Here is a 20,444-nt window from a genome sequence, read left to right on the forward strand (position 1 = left end):
GTTGACACAGTGATCAGTGTGTGTGAACACATGTTGACATGGTGATCAGTGTGTGTGAACACGTGTTGACACGGTGATCAGTGTGTGTGAACACTTGTTGACATGGTGATCAGTCTGTGAACACATGTTGACATGGTGATCAGTGTGTGTGAACACTTGTTGACACAGTGATCAGTGTGTGTGAACACGTGTTGACACGGTGATCAGTGTGTGTGAACACTTGTTGACATAGTGATCAGTGTATGTGTGAACACATGTTGACATAGTGATCAGTGTGTGTGAACACATGTTTACATGGTGATCAGTGTGTGTGAACACATGTTGACATGGTGATCAATGTGTATGAACACATGTCGACATGGTGATCAGTCTGTGAACACATGTTGACATGGTGATCAGTGTGTGTGAACACATGTTGACATGGTGATCAGTGTGTGTGAACACATGTTTACATGGTGATCAGTGTGTGTGAATACATAACTACTTGATTATTGATCTATATGTGAACACAGTCTCCACATCCTGTCAGTTAGATGAGATATTTTTCTGTTCTCATTAGTACCCACAGGGTAGGTAATTCACGATGTCCAAGTCAATCCATGTGAATAGCCGATGTATCTACTGGTGGTTGTGCAGGTAGTACTTGTTCCGCATAAGCTCAGTGAATCCTGGTAAGTTCTTCAACAATCTTGATGAGATCATTAGCCATGCAGTCTCTCTTCATCCCTCCATCATCGATCTAACAAAGATAACAAGAAGGACAGATCTTCATAACAAAAGACCTGGGGTGGTATTCTGGAAACTGTTATCATTTGTTAGTGACAGTATGTTTAATTGTCACAACTAACAGGACAAGTGATTTGAGGTCTGCATATACATGTAGGTGTTGGTCAGGCGCGAATCTATGCCCCCCCCCCCCCGGCCAAAAAAAATTATAATTAGTGACCAGAAATTTACCTTTTTTTTCTTCCCTCGGGGGGGGGGGGGGGGGTGAGTTTAAAAAAAAGTGCTCACTGCTCACTATGCCACCCCCCCCACACTGAGCGAAATATCGGCACACTAAATTTCAAATCGATTTCAAATTTGGACCTCCCTCCCCCCCGTAAGAAATCCCGGATCCGCGCCTGGTGTTGGTATATGTGTGTAGCTAAAGAGACATCAATATGCTAGATGATCAAACCTTTCTGATCGATTCCACAACGTTTCTTTCACGATGCAATCGCATGACCAGAACTGATCTTTACCTTTAAAGGCAACTTAGAAAAGAAGCATATGAGAACCTACCTGCAATCCCTGGGCTACCTCATCCATTGTGTCTCTACTGAGATCTAAGAAGCTTTCTAAGAGATCACCATCGATGAAGTTATCCATCGGCTCTGTCTTCCTCTCCGAGTAGAACGACCTCCAGGTAAACATCATAGTCAAGGAATTCAAAATTATAATAACAATAATAGATCACATTTATAACGTGCCTAATATATTGTTTCTAGGCGCTGTGGTGCTGTTGTCCCAGCAGCCATTAAAGGGATCCGGTAACTTTGTCTTAGATCCTTCAAAAAAATCCTTGATTAGGCTTATGCTGCAATGAAAATTATGAACCTTTAGGTCAGTCAGGAGCCCCATGACTTTTACAAGCCGATCGCCTGTCTGATTATCAAGATATTTATGATTGAAAATCTAAATCAAATTTTGCGTTTGCCAAACGGTTTTCATTACACTACAGTCAATTGGGGAAAACGAGTATGGTAAAACCGGTCACTCAAAGGTTTTTACTTTTTGAGGCACTTCTTGATATTTTGAAGCGCAATTTTTTTAGGGCTTCACCATATATCACAAACACTGATAACACGTAGGGCCGTGAATCTCTGATTTAACATTGTTAAACGATCCCTTTAAGTGAAGCAATGGCCTTACACAAAATTAAAGCCGGGACGACAGCACCACGATTACACAATATCATTCAGTACAAACTTACAGTATGTAACGCTATGTTACGTTACAAAATTACAGTTTGTTACAGATAAATGAATAAATCAACTTAATCTAACTTTAATTGTGCTAAAGATGACAAAATTCATGATATGGATTTGAACAGATGGGTTTTTAACATTACTTTGAAAGTGGATATAGAAAGAGCATGTTGGATGTAGGATGGGAGGCTATTCCACAACTGGGGGGCAGTGTCTGTGAGACTGGAACGCTCAAGGTTGCGCCCATTCTGCTGCAGCCACTAAATTTGATAAGATTTTGACATCATAATGATATTTTTTTTTTTAAACAAAAAAGAATCAATTTAACAATCCTCAAAAGAGTCCATAAAATTGTCATAAAATTTTGCAAGGATTTTACTGATTTACTCTAGACCCATTACATAGGTTTGGCATTTTTCGTTTATTTACGGGAATGGCTAAAATCATGACTTCAATTTCGACCAATCAGACGACTGGATTTCTTAAATGAGGTATATAATAAAGGATATAAGCTGTGTTTGATCTTTCCCACGCTCTTGATGACCTTGGTGAGTTTGTTCTGTACTTCAAGAAGAAATCTGTAAAACTCCTCGTTCAGCTGAGTCACTAGACCTGTATACAAACAAACATATATTAAAATGGAATGTTTCCAGTTCTCAGGGAAAAAAATAACATTCATTTTTCAGGGGTTACTTTTCAAGCTTGCCTGTATGAAATTAACACTCTAAAATTTGTTTTGCATAGAACTCTATGCAAATTTAAAGGGGCTCTTTTTTTATTTTCGGGGGCTCTTTTGAGCATTTTGGGGGATATTGCGCCCCGAGCCCCTGTTATGTGTATTTTTTCACTGCCAGTTCTGTACATTGCTGCCCCTACACCAGGGACCCATTTCACAAAGCCACTTTTCAATGACAAATTACAAATATCATTGACAAATCTGTTGATAACCATTTAGAAGCAAGGATTCCAGTAGCTTATAACAAAAACTGTCATTTGTCACTGATGATGAGTTTTGTGAAATGGGCCCCTGTTCTCACTGAAATAATGCATGTAGGACATTCACTTTTTAAATAGTCATGAATCAACATGATTTATCTTAAATGTGCAACAATTCCAATTTCATCATATATCTATTATCACTTTTTGTAAATAAGAACTACTGTATACCAAAAAAAAAAAAAAATCAAAAAAAAAAAATGAAATTAAAAATATAAAAACAATACTGGGATATTTAATGTAGTATTCATATTTCACATTATAAAAGAATCTGTAAGTTGTTTTAATTACAGCAACATTGAATTACTATGATCTGTTTCTCTCTTTGCCCTTTTCTCCCTTGAATTCTCTGATATATATGTATCCCTATTCAGTGGAGGTTCCAGTACTGAATGACAGTGACATAGAACCGATAGGTCAATGAACCACACATTGACATGAGTACAAGCATTGAGTGATAAACGAATAAACAAAAACTGCCGAGATGAAATACTTGAACAGGTATTCAACAGGGACTACCTACTGAGCCACTGACGGTACCAAAGAGTACCGGCACACTACCGGTTGTTGGTATGTAACGATAACCTAACTACTTACCCACTGAAGGTAACAAATAGTACACTGTCTGTTGTAGGTATTAAACAGGGAACCTACCTACTGAGCCACTGACGGTACCAAAGAGTACTGGTACACTACTGGTTGTTGGTATGTAACGATATCCTGCATACTTACCCACTGAAAGTAACAAATAGTACACTGTCTGTTGTACGTATTAAACAGGGATCTACCAACTGAGTCACTGACGGTACCAAAGAGTACTCTGACGGTTGTAGGTATTAAACAGGAACCTACCTACTGAGCCACTGAAGGTACACAGAGTACACTGCCGGTTGTAGGTATTAAACAGGGAACCTACCTACTGAGCCACTGACGATTCCAAAGAGTACACTGCCGGTTGTAGGTATTAAACAGTAACCTACCTACTGAGCCACTGATGGTACCAAATAGTACACTGCCTATTGTAGGTATTAAAAATGGACCTACCTACTGACCCACTGAAGGTACCAAAGAGTACACTGCCTGTTGTAGGTATTAAACAGGGAACCGAGCCACTGACGGTACCAAAAAGTACACTGCGGTTGTAGGTATTAAACATGAACCTACCTACTGAGCCACTGATGGTACCAAAGAGTACACTGCCTGTTGTAGGCATTAAACGGGAACCTACCTACTGAGCCACTGACGGTACCAAAGAGTACACTGCCGGTTGTAGGTATTAAACAGGGAACCTACCTACTGAGCCACTGACGGTACCAAAGAGTACACTGCCGGTTGTAGGTATTGTACTCTCTCCGATGTTCTGCATCACTAGCGATCCATGGCGGAACACGTTGACAAACTCCCCAAGATGAAACAGACCAACCTCCTGTAGGTGTCGTCTTTCTTCATCTGTTGTTGCCGCACTGCAAATAAATGTTTTACTAAAGATTAACTAAACACCCAGAAATTTGGACTTATTCTGGCTACTTGAAAGAAGCAGAAGGGATTGTTTTACTACTGCTTTCTCCACAGTCCTGATAAGAGCAGGGGAGGGTGCTATTGTCCTAAAGTTTTACGAGGCTTTAGAAAAGTCCAGCCTAATTAGAGTTGAGGCTATAAATGCTACTGTAAATGGCCTATAAATTATGTACGGTTGAATATTTCAAAACAAAGTAAAAAATTAAAAAATCCATCCCAAGGGCTGCCTCTTTAATTTGCAAAATAATCAATATTCACCACTGAAAATAACAAATGTGAATTAAAAGAAAAAAAACCCAACAGAAAAACTACTAATTAGCATTTCCTCAATCTGCGATTTCTCAACTTGATTATTAATCACAACAAACTTACTTTTTAAATATATAAGTACAGGACAGAGAAAAAAAGGTGGTGAGAGAGGTTTTGTTGGAGAATAATGGCCTTAAATGCAAGGGCAATTAATTAAGGTTGGATTCCCTTCAAGTATATAAGTCAGTCAAGGGATAGATTAGATATCACAGATTCTGAATAGGATGAAATTATACGATTCATATTTTGATCGACAACACTACTTTTTAGCATTTTCAACAAAATGGAACTGTGGGTACTGTGGCAGCATTCAAAATACAGTCAAACCTGTCTACAGCGACCGCCCAAGGGAAACACAAAAAGTGGTCTTTGTAGACAAGTTCCTTTTGTACATGTTTCAATGAGAAACCATTTTCAAGGGAAACAAAAATTGTGGTCCTTTTAGACAGGTGGCCTTTGTAGACAGGTGCTCATTAAAGCAGGTTTGACTGTAATATTGAATTGAAGTAATCTGGCGTTTTGTAAAAACACATTTGAAACACACTTAAAGGTATAGACCAGTTCTGGTCATGCGATTGCATTGTGAAAGAAACATTGTTGAATCGACTAGAAAAGGTTGATCATCTAGCATATAAGTATTGGTGTGTACTGCAAGGTTCCGGAATCATCAAAATGATAAGAAATTTGGCCCAGTCTTAGTAAAGTTACAAGCACTGTACACAGAAAGATGTATATGGGACTACTCTATATCTATCCTGGCTGGATAGATATGATAATTTACCAAATATATCAATTAGTAGGTGGTTTTCTGGCAAAATTTATATCATCACGTATTAGTCAAAACATATTCTTTCACAGGATTGGTAATAAGAGCTTCCATTTAATTTTTAGAGAGGGGGGCGTTTCCAAAACTGGTCTTTACCTTTAGCAGCCATAAGGCTCAAACAAACTAAATATACAAACATTTAAAATGTCCATTTAAATGTGCAATCTTAATTTGCCAAATAATAGAGATAACATTGAACATTAAGAAATACATAACTGTATACACTGTATGAACAGATGATTGGTACTACAAACTAAAAGAATAGCAAATAAATACAGACATACTAAAGCTTTAGTATGTGTGTATTTACTGCTGTTTCTACAAATACCTGTCTTTCTGACATGTGAAGAGGTTTGAAGAGTTTTCAGCTCCCAAGAATGTATCATCATCCAAGATCTCTACAGCTGACATCCAATTAGGGCTATAGTCTCTAGCGATCTAGGCAGTAAACATAGTAAAATAGATTAGGGCTATAGGGTGGTATTCCGGTTGCGCGTACTAAGTTTGCTCGTACTAAGTTAGTCCACACTTTTATGGAGTGCCTGTTGCCAACTCATTTACCCTTTACAGATTATTTAAATCCTTCAATGAAAAGTGTCCAAAAAATTAATTTTGCAATGAAATGGGAAGAAAAAGATAATATGAGTATGAACAAAATTATAACAAAGTCTTTGGTACATTATCTTTGTCATGAATATTGAAGGAGGAAGATGAAACCAAGCATTCCATAGAAGTGTGAACTAAAACTCTTGTTTAGTCTAGACTTGGTCCCAGCATAACTTATGAGAATACCACCTATAGTCTCTAGCAATCTAGGCGGTAAACATGGTCAAAAGAGAACATTTATCAAATAGATTCCATTTCAATTCAAGATCTCTACACCTTAAAATGTGCTGGATTAGGTGTAAATTTATTCTGATTACGATTTGATTTCCAATTTAAACAACTTATGTCAGCAATTTCTTTTTGAAAAATTCTAATAACTTACAATGTCAATGTTTATGCAATATTTCCTCCTTCTTTTCTCTATTTTCTTTATGTTCCCTTTTTTTATAATTTTGATTTTATGTAAATTAATGTACCAAAGTTATTGTTATTTTGTAAATTTTGTGAGGATCATTTTTAACAAGCCATTTACATGCTTTTCATGATCCTCCCACTCCAGATATATCATTATATATGTATATTGAAGATATGTAATTTGAAAATTATATAATGATTCAAGTGATTCAAATGATTTTATTTCTCATGCAAAACATAATACAAAATATGCAATGAAACAACAAATATAGTTGAAACTAGATGGAATTTTGACTGCGCGCAGTCGAAAATGATGCCTCCGCCATAGAGCAATTTAAACAAGTTTGGAGTTTAAATCTCCAGTGGTTCTTGAGATATCATGATAACAATCTCAATGTATGGAATTTCATAAGTTGACCTCTGTGACCCTTGACCTTTGACCTACGTGCTCCAAAATCTAATCAGATTGTCTTCCTATGGTGATACACACTATCATTAAGTTTGAAGTTTAAATCTCCAGTGGTTCTTGAGATATTATGATATGGTGATACATACTATCATTAAGTTTGAAGTGAAAATTCTCCAGTGGTTCTTGAGATATCGCGATAACGATCTCAATGTATGGAATTTCATAAGTTGACCTCTGTGACCCTTGACCTATGACCTACATGCTCCAAAATCTAATCAGATTGTCTTCCTATGGTGATACACACTATCATTAAGTTTGAAGTTTAAATCTCCAGTGGTTCTTGAGATATTATGATAACAATCTCAATGTATGGAATTTCATAAGTTGACCTCTGTGACCCTTGACCTTTGACCTACGTGCTCCAAAATCTAATCAGATCGTCTTCCTATGGTGATACATACTATCATTAAGTTTGAAGTGAAAATTCTCCAGTGGTTCTTGAGATATCGCGATAACGATCTCAATGTATGGAATTTCATAAGTTGACCTCTATGACCCTTGACCTTTGACCTACGTGCTCAAAAATGTAATCAGATTGTTTTCCTATAGTGATACACACTATCACTAAGTTTGAAGTTTAAATCTCCAGTGGTTCTTGAGATATCATGATAACAATCTCAATGTATGGAATTTCATAAGTTGACCTCTGTGACCCTTGACCTTTGACATACGTGCTCCAAAATCTAATCAGATCGTCTTCCTATGGTGATACATACTATCCTTAAGTTTGAAGTTTAAATCTCAAATGGTTCTTGAGATATCGCGCTAACAAACTCAATACAAGGAATTTCATAAGTTGACCTCTGTGACCTGTGACCTTTGACCTACGTACTCCAAAATCTAATCAGATCGTCTTCCTATGGTGATAAATACTATTCCCGAGTCTTAAGTTTAAATCTTAAATGGTTCTTGAGATATTGTGATAACGGTCAAACGGGACGGACGTACGGACGTACAGACGGACGTACGGACGGACGTACGGACGGACGTACGGACGTACGGACGTACGGACGGACAACCCGAAAACATGATGCCTCCGGCACCACCTTCGGTGGCGGAGGCATAAAAAGCACGAGAAAAGAGGAACTAACTAGAAGCAGAGCTTGTTGAAGTGTTAGTTCTTCAGATGCTGTTTTACAATATAACATGAACAAAGTATGCTTAGAAAATCAATAAATAGAAAAAATAGGTAGCTAAGAAATTAAAGATCTTTGGGGAAACAAAATAAAAGAGAGGAAAAAATGGAGGAAAATAGTAGAAGACAAAAAGAAAGAAAGATTACAAAAAAAAAGGGAAAATAAATGAGTGCAAAAGCTCTAGAAAAAGGACGTTAGATCAGTAGAGAGAGGAAGTAAGAGATTAAGTCGAGAGTCAAACAAACTGAGATTCATGTATATGTATTTAATACCGTTGTTTTTTATCTTGACGTGGAAATAAATAAATGAAAATGAAATTAAGTAGCTAACCTCTTCTAGGCATCCTTCCATAGGTTTGTAAGCAAGTAACGTAATAGAACGCATCAAATCGCCAACGACAATGAAATCTCCTTTAGTCTTGAGATACAGAGCTAGTACATTGTTGTAATGACTGCATTCAACCCGTAGTGAATGCTCGGGGGTCCACTCAAACAAACGAACCTGAAAATATAATAAGATAATAATAATAATAATAATGTTTTATTTACCCAGGGTAGCCACTTCAGTTATGAAACTGCTCTCCCAGCGGGCCCTGCATAACATAATATGTTACTACTACCCTTCTCCAATCTAATGTGCTGAGCGCCTAGCTAGAAGGCAGAAGGTCCCATTGTTACAAGTCTTTGGTATGACTCGGCCGGGCTTCGAACCCACGACCTCCCGTTCATGAGGCGGGCGCTCTAACCACTGAGCCACCATGCCCGGTGTCACATGGGTACAGTCCAATCTATGATTTGTACAGGGTCATAAATAACCTCAAAATATTGACGATGAATGTTAGATGGCTATTACAGAAACATAGGTGTGACTGGTCCATAGCTTGTGACGTAATATCGATTACAAGGATCGTAATTAGAGTATTTTTATCACTCCTGGAGGGTGTTTCACAAAGATCCTAAGTTTAACTTATCTCTAAGTTGGACTTAACAATTATGGAAAGCTGTTAGCATCTATGAAAATATTTTGTAGAAGTTATTTCAAAAGGCATAAACTGTTGATTCAAATCATTCATATTTTTTATTATCAAGAAGATTTCATGTTCTTGATGTGGAATTATATATCACAACTACATATTATGAGATTTTCATGGTTGCAGCTACCATTGTACGGCCGTAGGGAGCACCGGTTAATTTTTACATTCAATTTTTCTCAAAAGCAGAAATGTTTTAGGGGCTAAATTTTCTAATGCTTATAATACATCCTCAGGGGCATCAAAATAAATCTAATTTGTGAAGAATCACTATCCGACCAATTTTCGAAATTTCCTAAAACTTTGTACTACCTTTAATGAAATAGGGCCCAGAACTAAACTTTATCTTGAACTTACCACACTGTTGACTGAAGCAAGGAGTTTACCATTAAACTCTACCAGTGAGTATGGTGCACCTTTGATCTCCTTTTCTGCAATCTCTTGCAGTTTACCTGCACAAGAAACCACATAGATTAGTATCATATACAATTCTACAAAACATTTCTAAACATTTTCAAGACTACACTTACACCAACAGTCCTTTTCAGGACTACACACCCTCAAGAAAGATTACCGAGAGTCCTTTTCAAGACTCCTCAATCCTCCCTCTCTCTCACATGGTGCACCCGCAAGCCTACTGTATAAAACATTTCTAATTGACATAATAAAAAATCTTGTTTTGTTTCTCTTAGAATGGATACCTGCCAACATTTGAAAAGTAAACATCTTCCTCTGAGACCGAGGCCGAGACTACTTCTACAACTACTAATACTATTACTACTACTAATACTATTACTACTACTTCTACTAATACTATTACTACTACTTCTACTACTACTAATACTATTACTACTACTTCTACTACTACTAATACTATTACTATTACTTCTACTACTACTAATACTATTACTACTACTTCTACTACTACTAATACTATTACTACTACTTCTACTACTACTAATACTATTACTACTACTTCTACTACTACTAACACTATTACTACTACTTCTACTACTACTATTACTACTACTTAAACTACTACTACATCTACTATTACTATTACTTCTACTTCTACTACTATTACTACTTCTACTTCTACTACTATTACTACTTCTACTACTACTACTACTATTACTATTACTTCTACTACTACTACTACTACTACTACTACTACTAATACTACTACTTCTACTACTGCTAATACTACTACTACTACTACTACTACTACTACGTCTACTACTACTACTACTTCTACTTCTACTAATAATACTACTACCACTACAACTACTTCTACTACAACAATATTATTCCTATTATTATCAATCCTACCATCACTGTACTGGAAGACGACAATCCTTCCACTTTTCGGCTCGGCTTCATCCGGATGAACGTTAGCGAGACCAACAATGTAGTACCAGTTGGGATCATTACACAGCTTACATGAGATCAGACTTGTTGCATATTCAGATGAACCAAAGTGATGAGCGTGGAGCACTGCAAACAATAAACAAAAATTCATTCTTATTATTATAACAAAATCACTCATAAACAAATTGGAAATGTTGTGATATTTCTTGCAATGTCCTCTTTTCTTTTTGCTCTGTAAAGAAAATATCACATATTTTCATTTTTTTTTTTATTACTTGATGAAGGAATTGATTTATTCATAGGGTTTTGTAAAAACAAATTTGCAATGATAACAGCCAAGGTATATGTGCAATTGAAAGTTTTTTTTAGAGTTGCCAATTTGCGTTTTTTGCATCCATCAATCCAACTACCAGGGTGGACTTCCTCTTTAGTGCTGACAAATAAGCATCAATGTCGGAATGAGAGAGTTGCAATAAAATCTTTTGACGTGTAATTTTTTTTTATATTAAAATGTGTATTCATATCATGATCAGTGACGTAACTAGTCTATACTTGGACAATGATCAGTCCCATACCTTCAAAAGTATGTTGGTCCTTTATTTCTATAATTATTAGTCCCATACCTTCAAAAGTATGTTGGTCCTTTATTAATTATTAGTCCCATACCTTCAAAAGTATGTTGGTCTATGACGAGCAGTGAGTGGACTTCCACTTCATCTCCGAATGAGGAACCTTCCCCACTGCCTCCAGCTTGGCCTGCCATCCCTTTGTTTCCTCCACTCTTTGTGATGTTAAGAGCACTGGTGCTAGCGCTCTGTCTGGTCTGGCCCATGGAGGCCGTTGTACCCGAGGAGTCCACCACATCGGTCCTCGTTGAGATGATCCCGAAGGTCTGTGAAGGTTCCTGATACGTGATGCGCAGCGGCGTCTCTCCCAGAGGCACGGTGCGGATGTGAAGCTTCTGAATCTCATCGATGCTTCCGATCATCAGAGTGGTGTCATTGCATAGAGCCAAGCTGTAAAATAAACAAACAGTAATACAAGGGCTGAACATTCGAAAACATGTGACAGAGATGCCAACCTCTTCACATACACAAAAAAAGACTGAGTATCCTAAAAAAAAAAATCAGATTTTCACTAAAACTTGACACTACCAGTGGCCTTGGGTTTGCTCTTTCTTTAAAATTAAATGAGAAAATAATAAAGCAAAGTTTTTGTTGGGGTTGCTGGGGTTTACTTGTACATGCTTCTCTGCGATTCCGCGGTTTATATGGGTTTAAAAAAAAAAAAAAAAAAGTTTGTCCTACCTAGCAACAACTAATATATGCAGTTTTAATTCTGAATATTAAATGCTTCATATAGCCATATACAAAAATTTGGTTAACATTATGAAAAATGGCCTATTCAGAGCTGCCAACCTTGTGCGACCAAAAAAGGGAACCATGATGGCAAAAAAAAAAAAGGAATTCATTACAACAAAACTTCCAACCACGCGCTACACACTTTCAATGCAGAAATGTCCATTTCTCATGCTGTTTTTTTCCATACAAGCAGGTATTTTTTTTTTTTTTATTGTTGTTGGTATTATCAGCATTTCATTCTTTTTGAAAATATTTTTCTCTTCAAGTGTGTATTCAAGTACGTTTTAAACTTAGTTTTCTATTGAATTTGTGATGAAATCAACATATTAAGGCAGTTGTTGTAAAAAACAAACAAAAAACAAAACATATTTTAGGAAGAAAAAATGTAATACCGTAATTTGGAGGAAAAATGGAGTAGTTCCGGCAAAAAACGGAATGGTTGGCAGCTCTGCCTATTGAGGTACCATACCTGTCTGGGTATCCATCAGAATTGAGAGGACACATGTAGCTGACCTCCTTTAGATTGACATTGGAGAAAACCAGTTTGTGATTGCTGGAGTAGATCACCGTTGGTCTGTCCGAGCAGGCAAACACGTTTACCGTTGAGAGAGATTTAAACGTCTTCAAGACGGTTGGTTGGGTGCCAAGAATCACCTTCTTCCTATCCGTCATATATCCTTTAAAAAAAAACAAAGGCTGTCAGTCGTTTCAATCCGACATTTAACCTCACCAGGAACGTCAGTCCTTTCTATTTGTTAAACAACCTAGAACCAGGGGGGTGTTTCATAAAGCTGTTCCTAAAGTTATACATGACTTTACGAACGACTTGTATATGAAAAGCCAAATGGGATGCTCAATCATTATTAAATAAACTGTGCAGATGTAGATTAACATTCTTATGATAACAAACATTTCTAATGCAAAGTATATTTTTGGCCATAATTTAATTGAGGTTATTGGAAATATCAGAAAAAAAATTGGGCATCCTATCTGGCACTTCATATACAAGTCGTTCGTAAAGTCATGCGCAACTTTACGTACGGCTTTATGAAACATTTCCCTGGAATGTCCATCCTTTCTATTTGTTATACAACCTACCATAGAACCAGGGGCGGTATTCTGAGATTCATGAGATTGAACCTTTTATCTGACAGATGACAATACTTCCACCGGTTATCTAATATGAAATGATTCTCTCTATTACTCATTAAAGGTAAAGACCAGTTTTGGAAACGCCCCCCTCTCAAAAAATGATAAGGAAGCTCTTATCACCAATCATGTGAAAGAATATGTTTTAACTAATACGTGATGATACAAATTGTGAAGAGAAACGGCCTACCGTATTTGCCAGCGTAAAGGCCGCAGTATTTTTGGAAGAGAAAATATCAAAAAGTTGGGGTGCGGCCTATGCGGCGAAAGAGTAAAAATTTTTTTTAAAAGTAAGTCAAAACCAGCACGAATTTGCACATATGGGACTAGATCTATGAACGGTACAATAACTATACATTTCCACACATCTTACCGACAATTTTATCTTGCATTGTTGACATGAAGACGAAAATAAACTTCCAAAAACAACATCTGCCGATAAATCTTGATCTAAGTTCGTGCCAATGCATTGCAAAAGTAAAAGAAGGGCCTGTTTAATGGAGCTGCCGCGAGGCATCCCGCACGCGAAGTCGCTATTTTGAATCCATTTCAATACACAAGAGAGAGGCGCAATGTATACATCACAAAAAACTACATAAGCTGGCATCAGTGCGGGATGGCCGAGCGGTCTGAGGCAGTGATTTGAGTCAAATCAACATTTATATGCAAGAGATCAAATCCCGACTTCGACAAAAAGATTTTTTTTTTTTTTAAATGTCAAAATCGGGGGTGCGACCTTTACGGCGCTGCGGCCTTATCGCCGGCAAATACGGTAATATAAAATACATCAAAGTATAAAGCTCAAGATTATAATATTTCATAATGATTGAACATTGTATGTATCATCATAATTAAAGATAAAGGTGATTTCTGGTAAAAAAAGAAAAGAAAATTAATTCTCACAGAATCAAACGAAACTTACACTGAATGTTCAAGATTACAAATAATAGTCATTTGCCAAACAATTTTGGTAGAAAATGTATACTGGCTGTCAGAGTAATGAGCATAGAAAGATTAGGAAATCAATTAGTACTAGCCCAGACACCATTTATGTTGTCCCACATATACATCTTTCTGTGTATAGTGCTTGTTACTTTACCAAGACTGGGTGAAATTTATTATGATTTTGATGACTCCAGAACTTTGCAGTAAACATCAATTCTTAAATGCTACATGATCAACTTTTTCTGATCCATTCCACACCTTTTCTTTCACAATGCAATCGCAAGACCAGAACTCAACTTCATCTTTAAGATTACAAATAATAGTCATTTGCCAAACAATTTTGGTAGAAAATGTAAACTGGCTGAGTAATGAGCATAGAAAGATTAGGAAATCAATTAGTACTAGCCCCGACACCATTTGTGTTGTCTCATATACATCTTTCTGTGTTCAGTGCTTATTACTTTACCAAGACTGGGTCAAATTTATTATGATTTTGATGACTCCAGAACTTTGCAGTACACACCAATTCTTTATGCATGCCAGATGATCAACTTTTTCTGATCCATTCCACACATTTTCTTCCACAATGCAATTGGATGACCAGAACTCACCTTCATCTTTAATTAGGGTATATGTGTGTCTATAAATTGAGCAGTTTATAATGCAAATGATAATAATGGATAAACAAGAAAACAAAGGGTCACAAACATTACATAGATTCAGAATCAAGTTGTGAGTGATGGTATCGTGTATCGTCTGTTGAGGCAGAAGGTTTTCGAGGATACATGTTCAGCCAATAAAATCCCATTCTGTCAGTCTCTCGGGCAAAAGAGTGCATTTTTTACAATTTTCACTACATGTGCCTCAAAGCGCAAAATGGCAAGATTTAGATTCAGAGGCTTTTGAATACCACTAAAAGCATCATTTGAGAACAATCTTTGAAGACAAAAAACCTAAAAACCTCTAATTCTCTAAATCAGAGCTGCCAACTTTGTCAACCAAAAAAAGGAATTCATTAAAACAAAACTTAAAACCACGCGCGACACACTTCCGATGTAGTAATGTCCATTCCTCATGCTATTTTTTCCATATTAGGACCTATAGTTTTTTCACAAGTAGGTATTTTTATCAGCATTTCATTCTTTTTGAGAATATTTTTCTCTTCAATTATGTTTTGAAGTATGTTTTAACCTTAGTTTTCTATTGAATTTGTGATCAAATAAAAAATTTAGGGCAGTTGTTTGAGGTGCGTATGTAAAAAGAAAAAAAAAAAATAATAATAAATAAAAAAATTAAAAAAAAAAAAATTTGATGAAAAAACGTACTACCATAATTGGGAGGAAAAAACAGTAATTCCGTGAAAAAACGTGATGGTTGGCAGCTGTGCTAAGTTGTGTTAAGATTAGGAAAGTTTGAGGATACATACCTGTCTCTGCATTAAGCTGAAAGTAGAAGAGTGATCCGTCACCGAGGGCACACAGGATGTAGTTCTGACCTTCAAAGGTCGTCAATAAGATCGACCTAGGGATGATTTCTGGAGAAACACATAGAATAGAATATTACTCTTAACTCATAGCCTGCCATGAGGCTGCATGCACGCTACCGTTATAGTGCTTTGTACATGCAAGCAAGCCATTGCTTCACTGCCTTGTGTATGAGTGCACACAGAATGTAGTTCTGACCTTCAAAGGTTGTCAATAAAGCGATGTGTATCGATACAGCACTATTCTTTTTGTTAAGTGATAATATATAGATATTTTGGAAAGATATGAGATCATATAAATTGATTTCTCTTTATGTTGTGAAGCACCAGTAATACTATACAATTTCGAATAAGGTAGCAAGTATTGCAAATCTGAATGTGAGTGTTTAAATTTGATATATCTTTGATTTTCTAATGTAATCAATATATCAGGGTAAAGTGAAACAATCAGCAACTTCTGTGACATAGATCAAGATCATAAAAGAGTACCCATCGTTTGCTCGTGTTATATATATAATATACAACTTATGTGTTTAGTACTTATTGGCGTTGCTATTGGCTGGATGCCTAAAAACTGATGTTGAGTACTAGTGTATGTCTATTACATAATCTGCTAAAGATTTACATGTAATAAGAATAGATATAAGAGCATTTTTAATGATCTTTTTCCTTGTTATTATGGATGCATATAAGAAAAATGACAATCTTCTTGAACGAAGCTGAATGTTTTGTTCTCTTGTACCTCTGGAAAAAGGTACGAAGAGAAATTGGTTCTTATTAAAATAAAAAATTGCTGTCTCTTTCAAAGAGAAGACGTTATTTAATCAATAGTTTTAATCATATGAAAGCAACGTGTTCTACACAGATTAATTCTTTTTTTGAAGATATCAGAATATTGATGTGAGACTTATGAAAGGCAAGAGATCATACAGTTTTCTTGTTCTTTAATTCTCAGAAGCAGTTCCACTGTATAATTTTAAATACGTTGATAATCATTATAAATCCGAATATGGAGGTTAATATTTTAATTATCTTTGTTTTTATATCTTGTTATCCAAAGCCAGGTTAAAGGAATATCATATAGCAATGTATATACATGTATGATACGAATTAAGACTATGATCAAGGGCTAGTCGTTTCCGCAAAAGTACTACGGTCAAGCTATCGATCTTTTTATTATATTTGACCTCTTCTGTGAAAGGGGAGTTTGTGTTTAGTTTAGGTTACCCGTGTGAATCATAGGAGGTCGCACATTTGTAAATATGTAAAATAATTAAGTGTATACATTTCCCGGACATGACAAAAGTTATCATACAATAAGCAGGATTGTGTGTGATTTAAGCCGGTGTGCCTTCTTTTCAAGGGAGAAACGTTTGATACATTTTCCCTCTTAGTTGGATTGGTGGGGTTTCGGGGATCCACAGCAAATATGTGGACACCTGTGGCTTTCTTGGTATTGCGTCTTGTCTCGCTAACAGAGACATATGTGTTTTTGTTTTGTAGTTTCGTTTGTGCTAGACATCGCTGTAATTGTCATAGGTGTTGCAGTGTAAGCTGTTTCGGTGAACTAGTGCTTAGTGCTGTCAGTGTTATTTGTTTGATGTTACAAAAGAAAAACTTCACAGGATTTGATTTTCATAGTACTGAGGTAAAGTTAATATTCAATGGCTAGTTTTAATATAATTTCTTTGAACTGTCGAGGTTTGGGAAATCGCGAAAAAAGAAATGATGTTTTAGAATTTGTTAATTAAAAAAGTTCCAAATATGTTGCTTGCAAGATACACATTTTGTAGCTGAGGAAGAAGCTTCTATAAAACGATTTTGGGGAGATAATTGTTTTTTCAGCCATAAAGCGTCAAATGCCAGAGGTGTTGCTATTTTGTTTGGGGAAGGGGTACAATTTAATGTGAATAAGATTGAGCGATCAAAAGAAGGGAATTTTGTTGCGTTAGACCTACAGATATATAGCTATGACATAACATTAATATCCTTGTATGGTCCTAATCACGATAGTGTTAGTTTTTATGCAGATATTGAAAGACTTGCTTTGGATTTTGATAATCCATTAACAATTTTATGCGGAGATTGGAACTTGGTTCAAGATTTTGATAAAGATACATATAATTATATTCGCCTTAATAATCCTAATGCCAAGAAAAAAGTCGATCAAATGAAGAATGATTTAGATTTGATAGACCCATGGAGAGAATTACATGTCCTGGAAAAAATGTTTACATGGCGGCAACCTACTCCCTTTAAGGCGGCTAGATTGGATTATTTTTTGGTCTCCACTGAACTACTGTCACTCGTTAATAAAATAGAAATTTTACCTGGGTACAGATCCGATCATTCCCTGGTCAAGCTATCTTTGGATTTAAATCAATGTATGGTAGGTCGAGGTTACTGGAAATTCAATAATTCGTTGTTAAGGGATGATAGTTATGTGGAAAAAATTAAAGATGTCATTCAACAAACGATTGAGACCTATTCTGTCCCATATAATAACAATGCAAATAGATTTGAGGTAGAAGGACAAGATACACAATATAAATTTACTGTAAATGATCAGTTATTTTTTGATACGTTGTTGACCATAATTAGAGGTGAAACAATTTTCTACTCAGCCAGAAAGAAAAAAAGATTGGTAAATTTAGAATATGATTTAGAGAAAGAAATCATAGCTTTGGAGAAGGCATTGATATCAAAAACGGACAAAAATAGAGCTTTAGTCATATTAAATGAAAAGAAAGTTCAGTTAGAATCACTAAGAAAAGAAAAAATGGAAGGAATAAAGATGAGGTCTAAAATTAAATGGATGGAATATGGCGAGAAACCATCAAAATATTTTTTGAATTTAGAAAAAAGAAATGCTGTGAATAAACGTATATGCAAATTGGTCACTACTGAAAACAAGGAGATAACATCGCATGATGATATTATATCAGAAGTTGTATTATTCTACTCTAAATTGTATACAAATAATCCTGTTGTTGATGTAGACTTAAATACAATATTAAATGATCCAGATTTGATATAAGTAAATTAACCGCTTCAATGTCACAGAAGCTCGAAGGAGAACTCTCCATCGATGAAGTTCATCAAGCACTTATAAATATGAAAAATAATAAATCACCTGGTCTAGATGGATACACCGTCAAATTTTTCAAACATTTTTGGAAAGAATTACACATATTTTTAGTGAGATATTTGAACTCTGCATATTCATCCGGAATGTCCTATACACAGAAGTTAGGAGTCATCACTTTAATTCCCAAAGGAAAAAAAGATAGACATTATTTGAAAAATTGGAGACCCATATCTTTATTGAACGTGGTGTATAAATTAGGTTCCTCTTGTATAGCAAACAGATTAAAGAACGTACTTCCTTTTCTTATACATGAAAACCAGAAAGGCTTTATGTCTGGGCGCTTCATTGGAGAGAATATCCGTTTGTTATATGATTTATTATTGTATACTGATATCAATGACATTCCTGGTTAATTGCTGCTTATAGATTTTGAAAAAGCATTTGATTCTATTTCTCATGATTTTATTAGAAAAGTATTGCACTTTTTTAAGTTTGGTCCCTCTATTGTAAAATGGGTTAATGTATTCTATGAAAATGCTCAATCCTGTGTATTAATCAATGGACACCTGTCTCCAAGATTTTCAATAGAGCGAGGTTGTCGTCAAGGAGATCCCATGTCAGCTCTTATCTTTCTATTATGCGCGGAAATACTAGGTCTCTTGTTTAGAAATTCCGATTCCATTGTTGGTTTGAGCTTACCTGGTAGACAACTTAAAATAATTCAATATGCAGACGATACTGTTCTAACATTGAACGGGTCAGTAATGGAATTAAACAGTGCATTAAACATTTTAGATAAATATAATGCAATGTCTGGTTTAAAAGTTAATATACAGAAGACACATGCGATTTGGATTGGAGGATTTAAAAACAAGAAAGATGGTGTTCTTTTGAATAGAAATCTAAATTGGGTGTTTGATGATTATTTCAGATATTTAGGTATAGACTTTTGTACGGATTTGCCCAAATTGATAATTCACAATTATAATGAAAAATTTAAAGAAATAAAAAGTCAAATGACATCGTGGTTAAGACAATATTTAACTGTTCTTGGAAGAATCACTGTCGTCAAGTCATTGTTGGTATCCAAATTAAACTACCTTTTTTTGTCCCTCCCTAATCCTGGTGAAGATCTTTTGAAAGATATAAATTCTCACTTTTATAGATTTATATGGGGGGAGAAACCTGATAAAATAAGTAGAAATCAAATGTCACAAAGTTACTCAGACGGAGGGGTTAAAATGATAGATATATACACACATTGCCAATCATTAAAAATTTCCTGGATTAAGAGATTAGTAATTGGCTCAATAGATAGCAATATCCTCTGTCTTTTGCAATCTTTCTTGCCTGAACGGCAAGATTTAAAATTATATATGGGAAACAATTATTTTCGAGAACTAGCAGGTAAAACAAAGAACCTTTTTTGGAAAGAAATGTTCATGGCTTATAGTACGTTCTTGTCCATGCATTATGATAACATTTCTTGCCAACCCTTATGGAATAATGATTACATTAAAATAGGCAATAGCTCAATATATAATAAAAAATTGTGTCAAAAGGGAGTTCGTTTTGTTAACGATATTTTAGACACAAATGGTGATTTTTTCTCTCTGGAACACTTTCAAGAAAAGTATAATATTCAAATAAATTTTCTTTTTTATCGTGGATTATGCGATGCAATTAGACAAGGGTTTAACAATTGTACTATTATTAACAATGTGCCACAACCTCTTTTCCCAGATACAATAGCATTTGTTATGAAACGTATTAAAG

At 35.6% G+C, this 20,444-nt stretch overlaps 1 protein-coding gene across 1 annotated transcript in view; it reads right to left on the reverse strand.

Moving 5' to 3' along the window:
• Nucleotides 1-211: 211 nt before the first annotated feature.
• The window catches only part of LOC588842 (DNA damage-binding protein 1), a 39,264-nt gene continuing 19,031 nt past the window's right edge, over nucleotides 212-20,444 (reverse strand). The window contains exons 15-25 of the mRNA XM_030989319.1: nucleotides 15,524-15,631; nucleotides 12,473-12,680; nucleotides 11,309-11,658; nucleotides 10,604-10,768; nucleotides 9,632-9,726; nucleotides 8,575-8,745; nucleotides 5,948-6,057; nucleotides 4,260-4,429; nucleotides 2,480-2,582; nucleotides 1,285-1,408; nucleotides 212-739 (exon numbers count right to left, since the gene is read on the reverse strand). Of these exons, the coding sequence (XP_030845179.1) occupies nucleotides 659-739; nucleotides 1,285-1,408; nucleotides 2,480-2,582; nucleotides 4,260-4,429; nucleotides 5,948-6,057; nucleotides 8,575-8,745; nucleotides 9,632-9,726; nucleotides 10,604-10,768; nucleotides 11,309-11,658; nucleotides 12,473-12,680; nucleotides 15,524-15,631 (1,685 nt within the window). The 3' untranslated portion in view covers nucleotides 212-658. The remainder of the gene's footprint in view (nucleotides 740-1,284; nucleotides 1,409-2,479; nucleotides 2,583-4,259; nucleotides 4,430-5,947; nucleotides 6,058-8,574; nucleotides 8,746-9,631; nucleotides 9,727-10,603; nucleotides 10,769-11,308; nucleotides 11,659-12,472; nucleotides 12,681-15,523; nucleotides 15,632-20,444) is intronic.

The sequence above is a fragment of the Strongylocentrotus purpuratus genome, unplaced genomic scaffold (assembly GCF_000002235.5).
Source record: "Strongylocentrotus purpuratus isolate Spur 01 unplaced genomic scaffold, Spur_5.0 spur5_scaffold_18, whole genome shotgun sequence".
Lineage (NCBI taxonomy): Eukaryota > Metazoa > Echinodermata > Echinoidea > Camarodonta > Strongylocentrotidae > Strongylocentrotus > Strongylocentrotus purpuratus.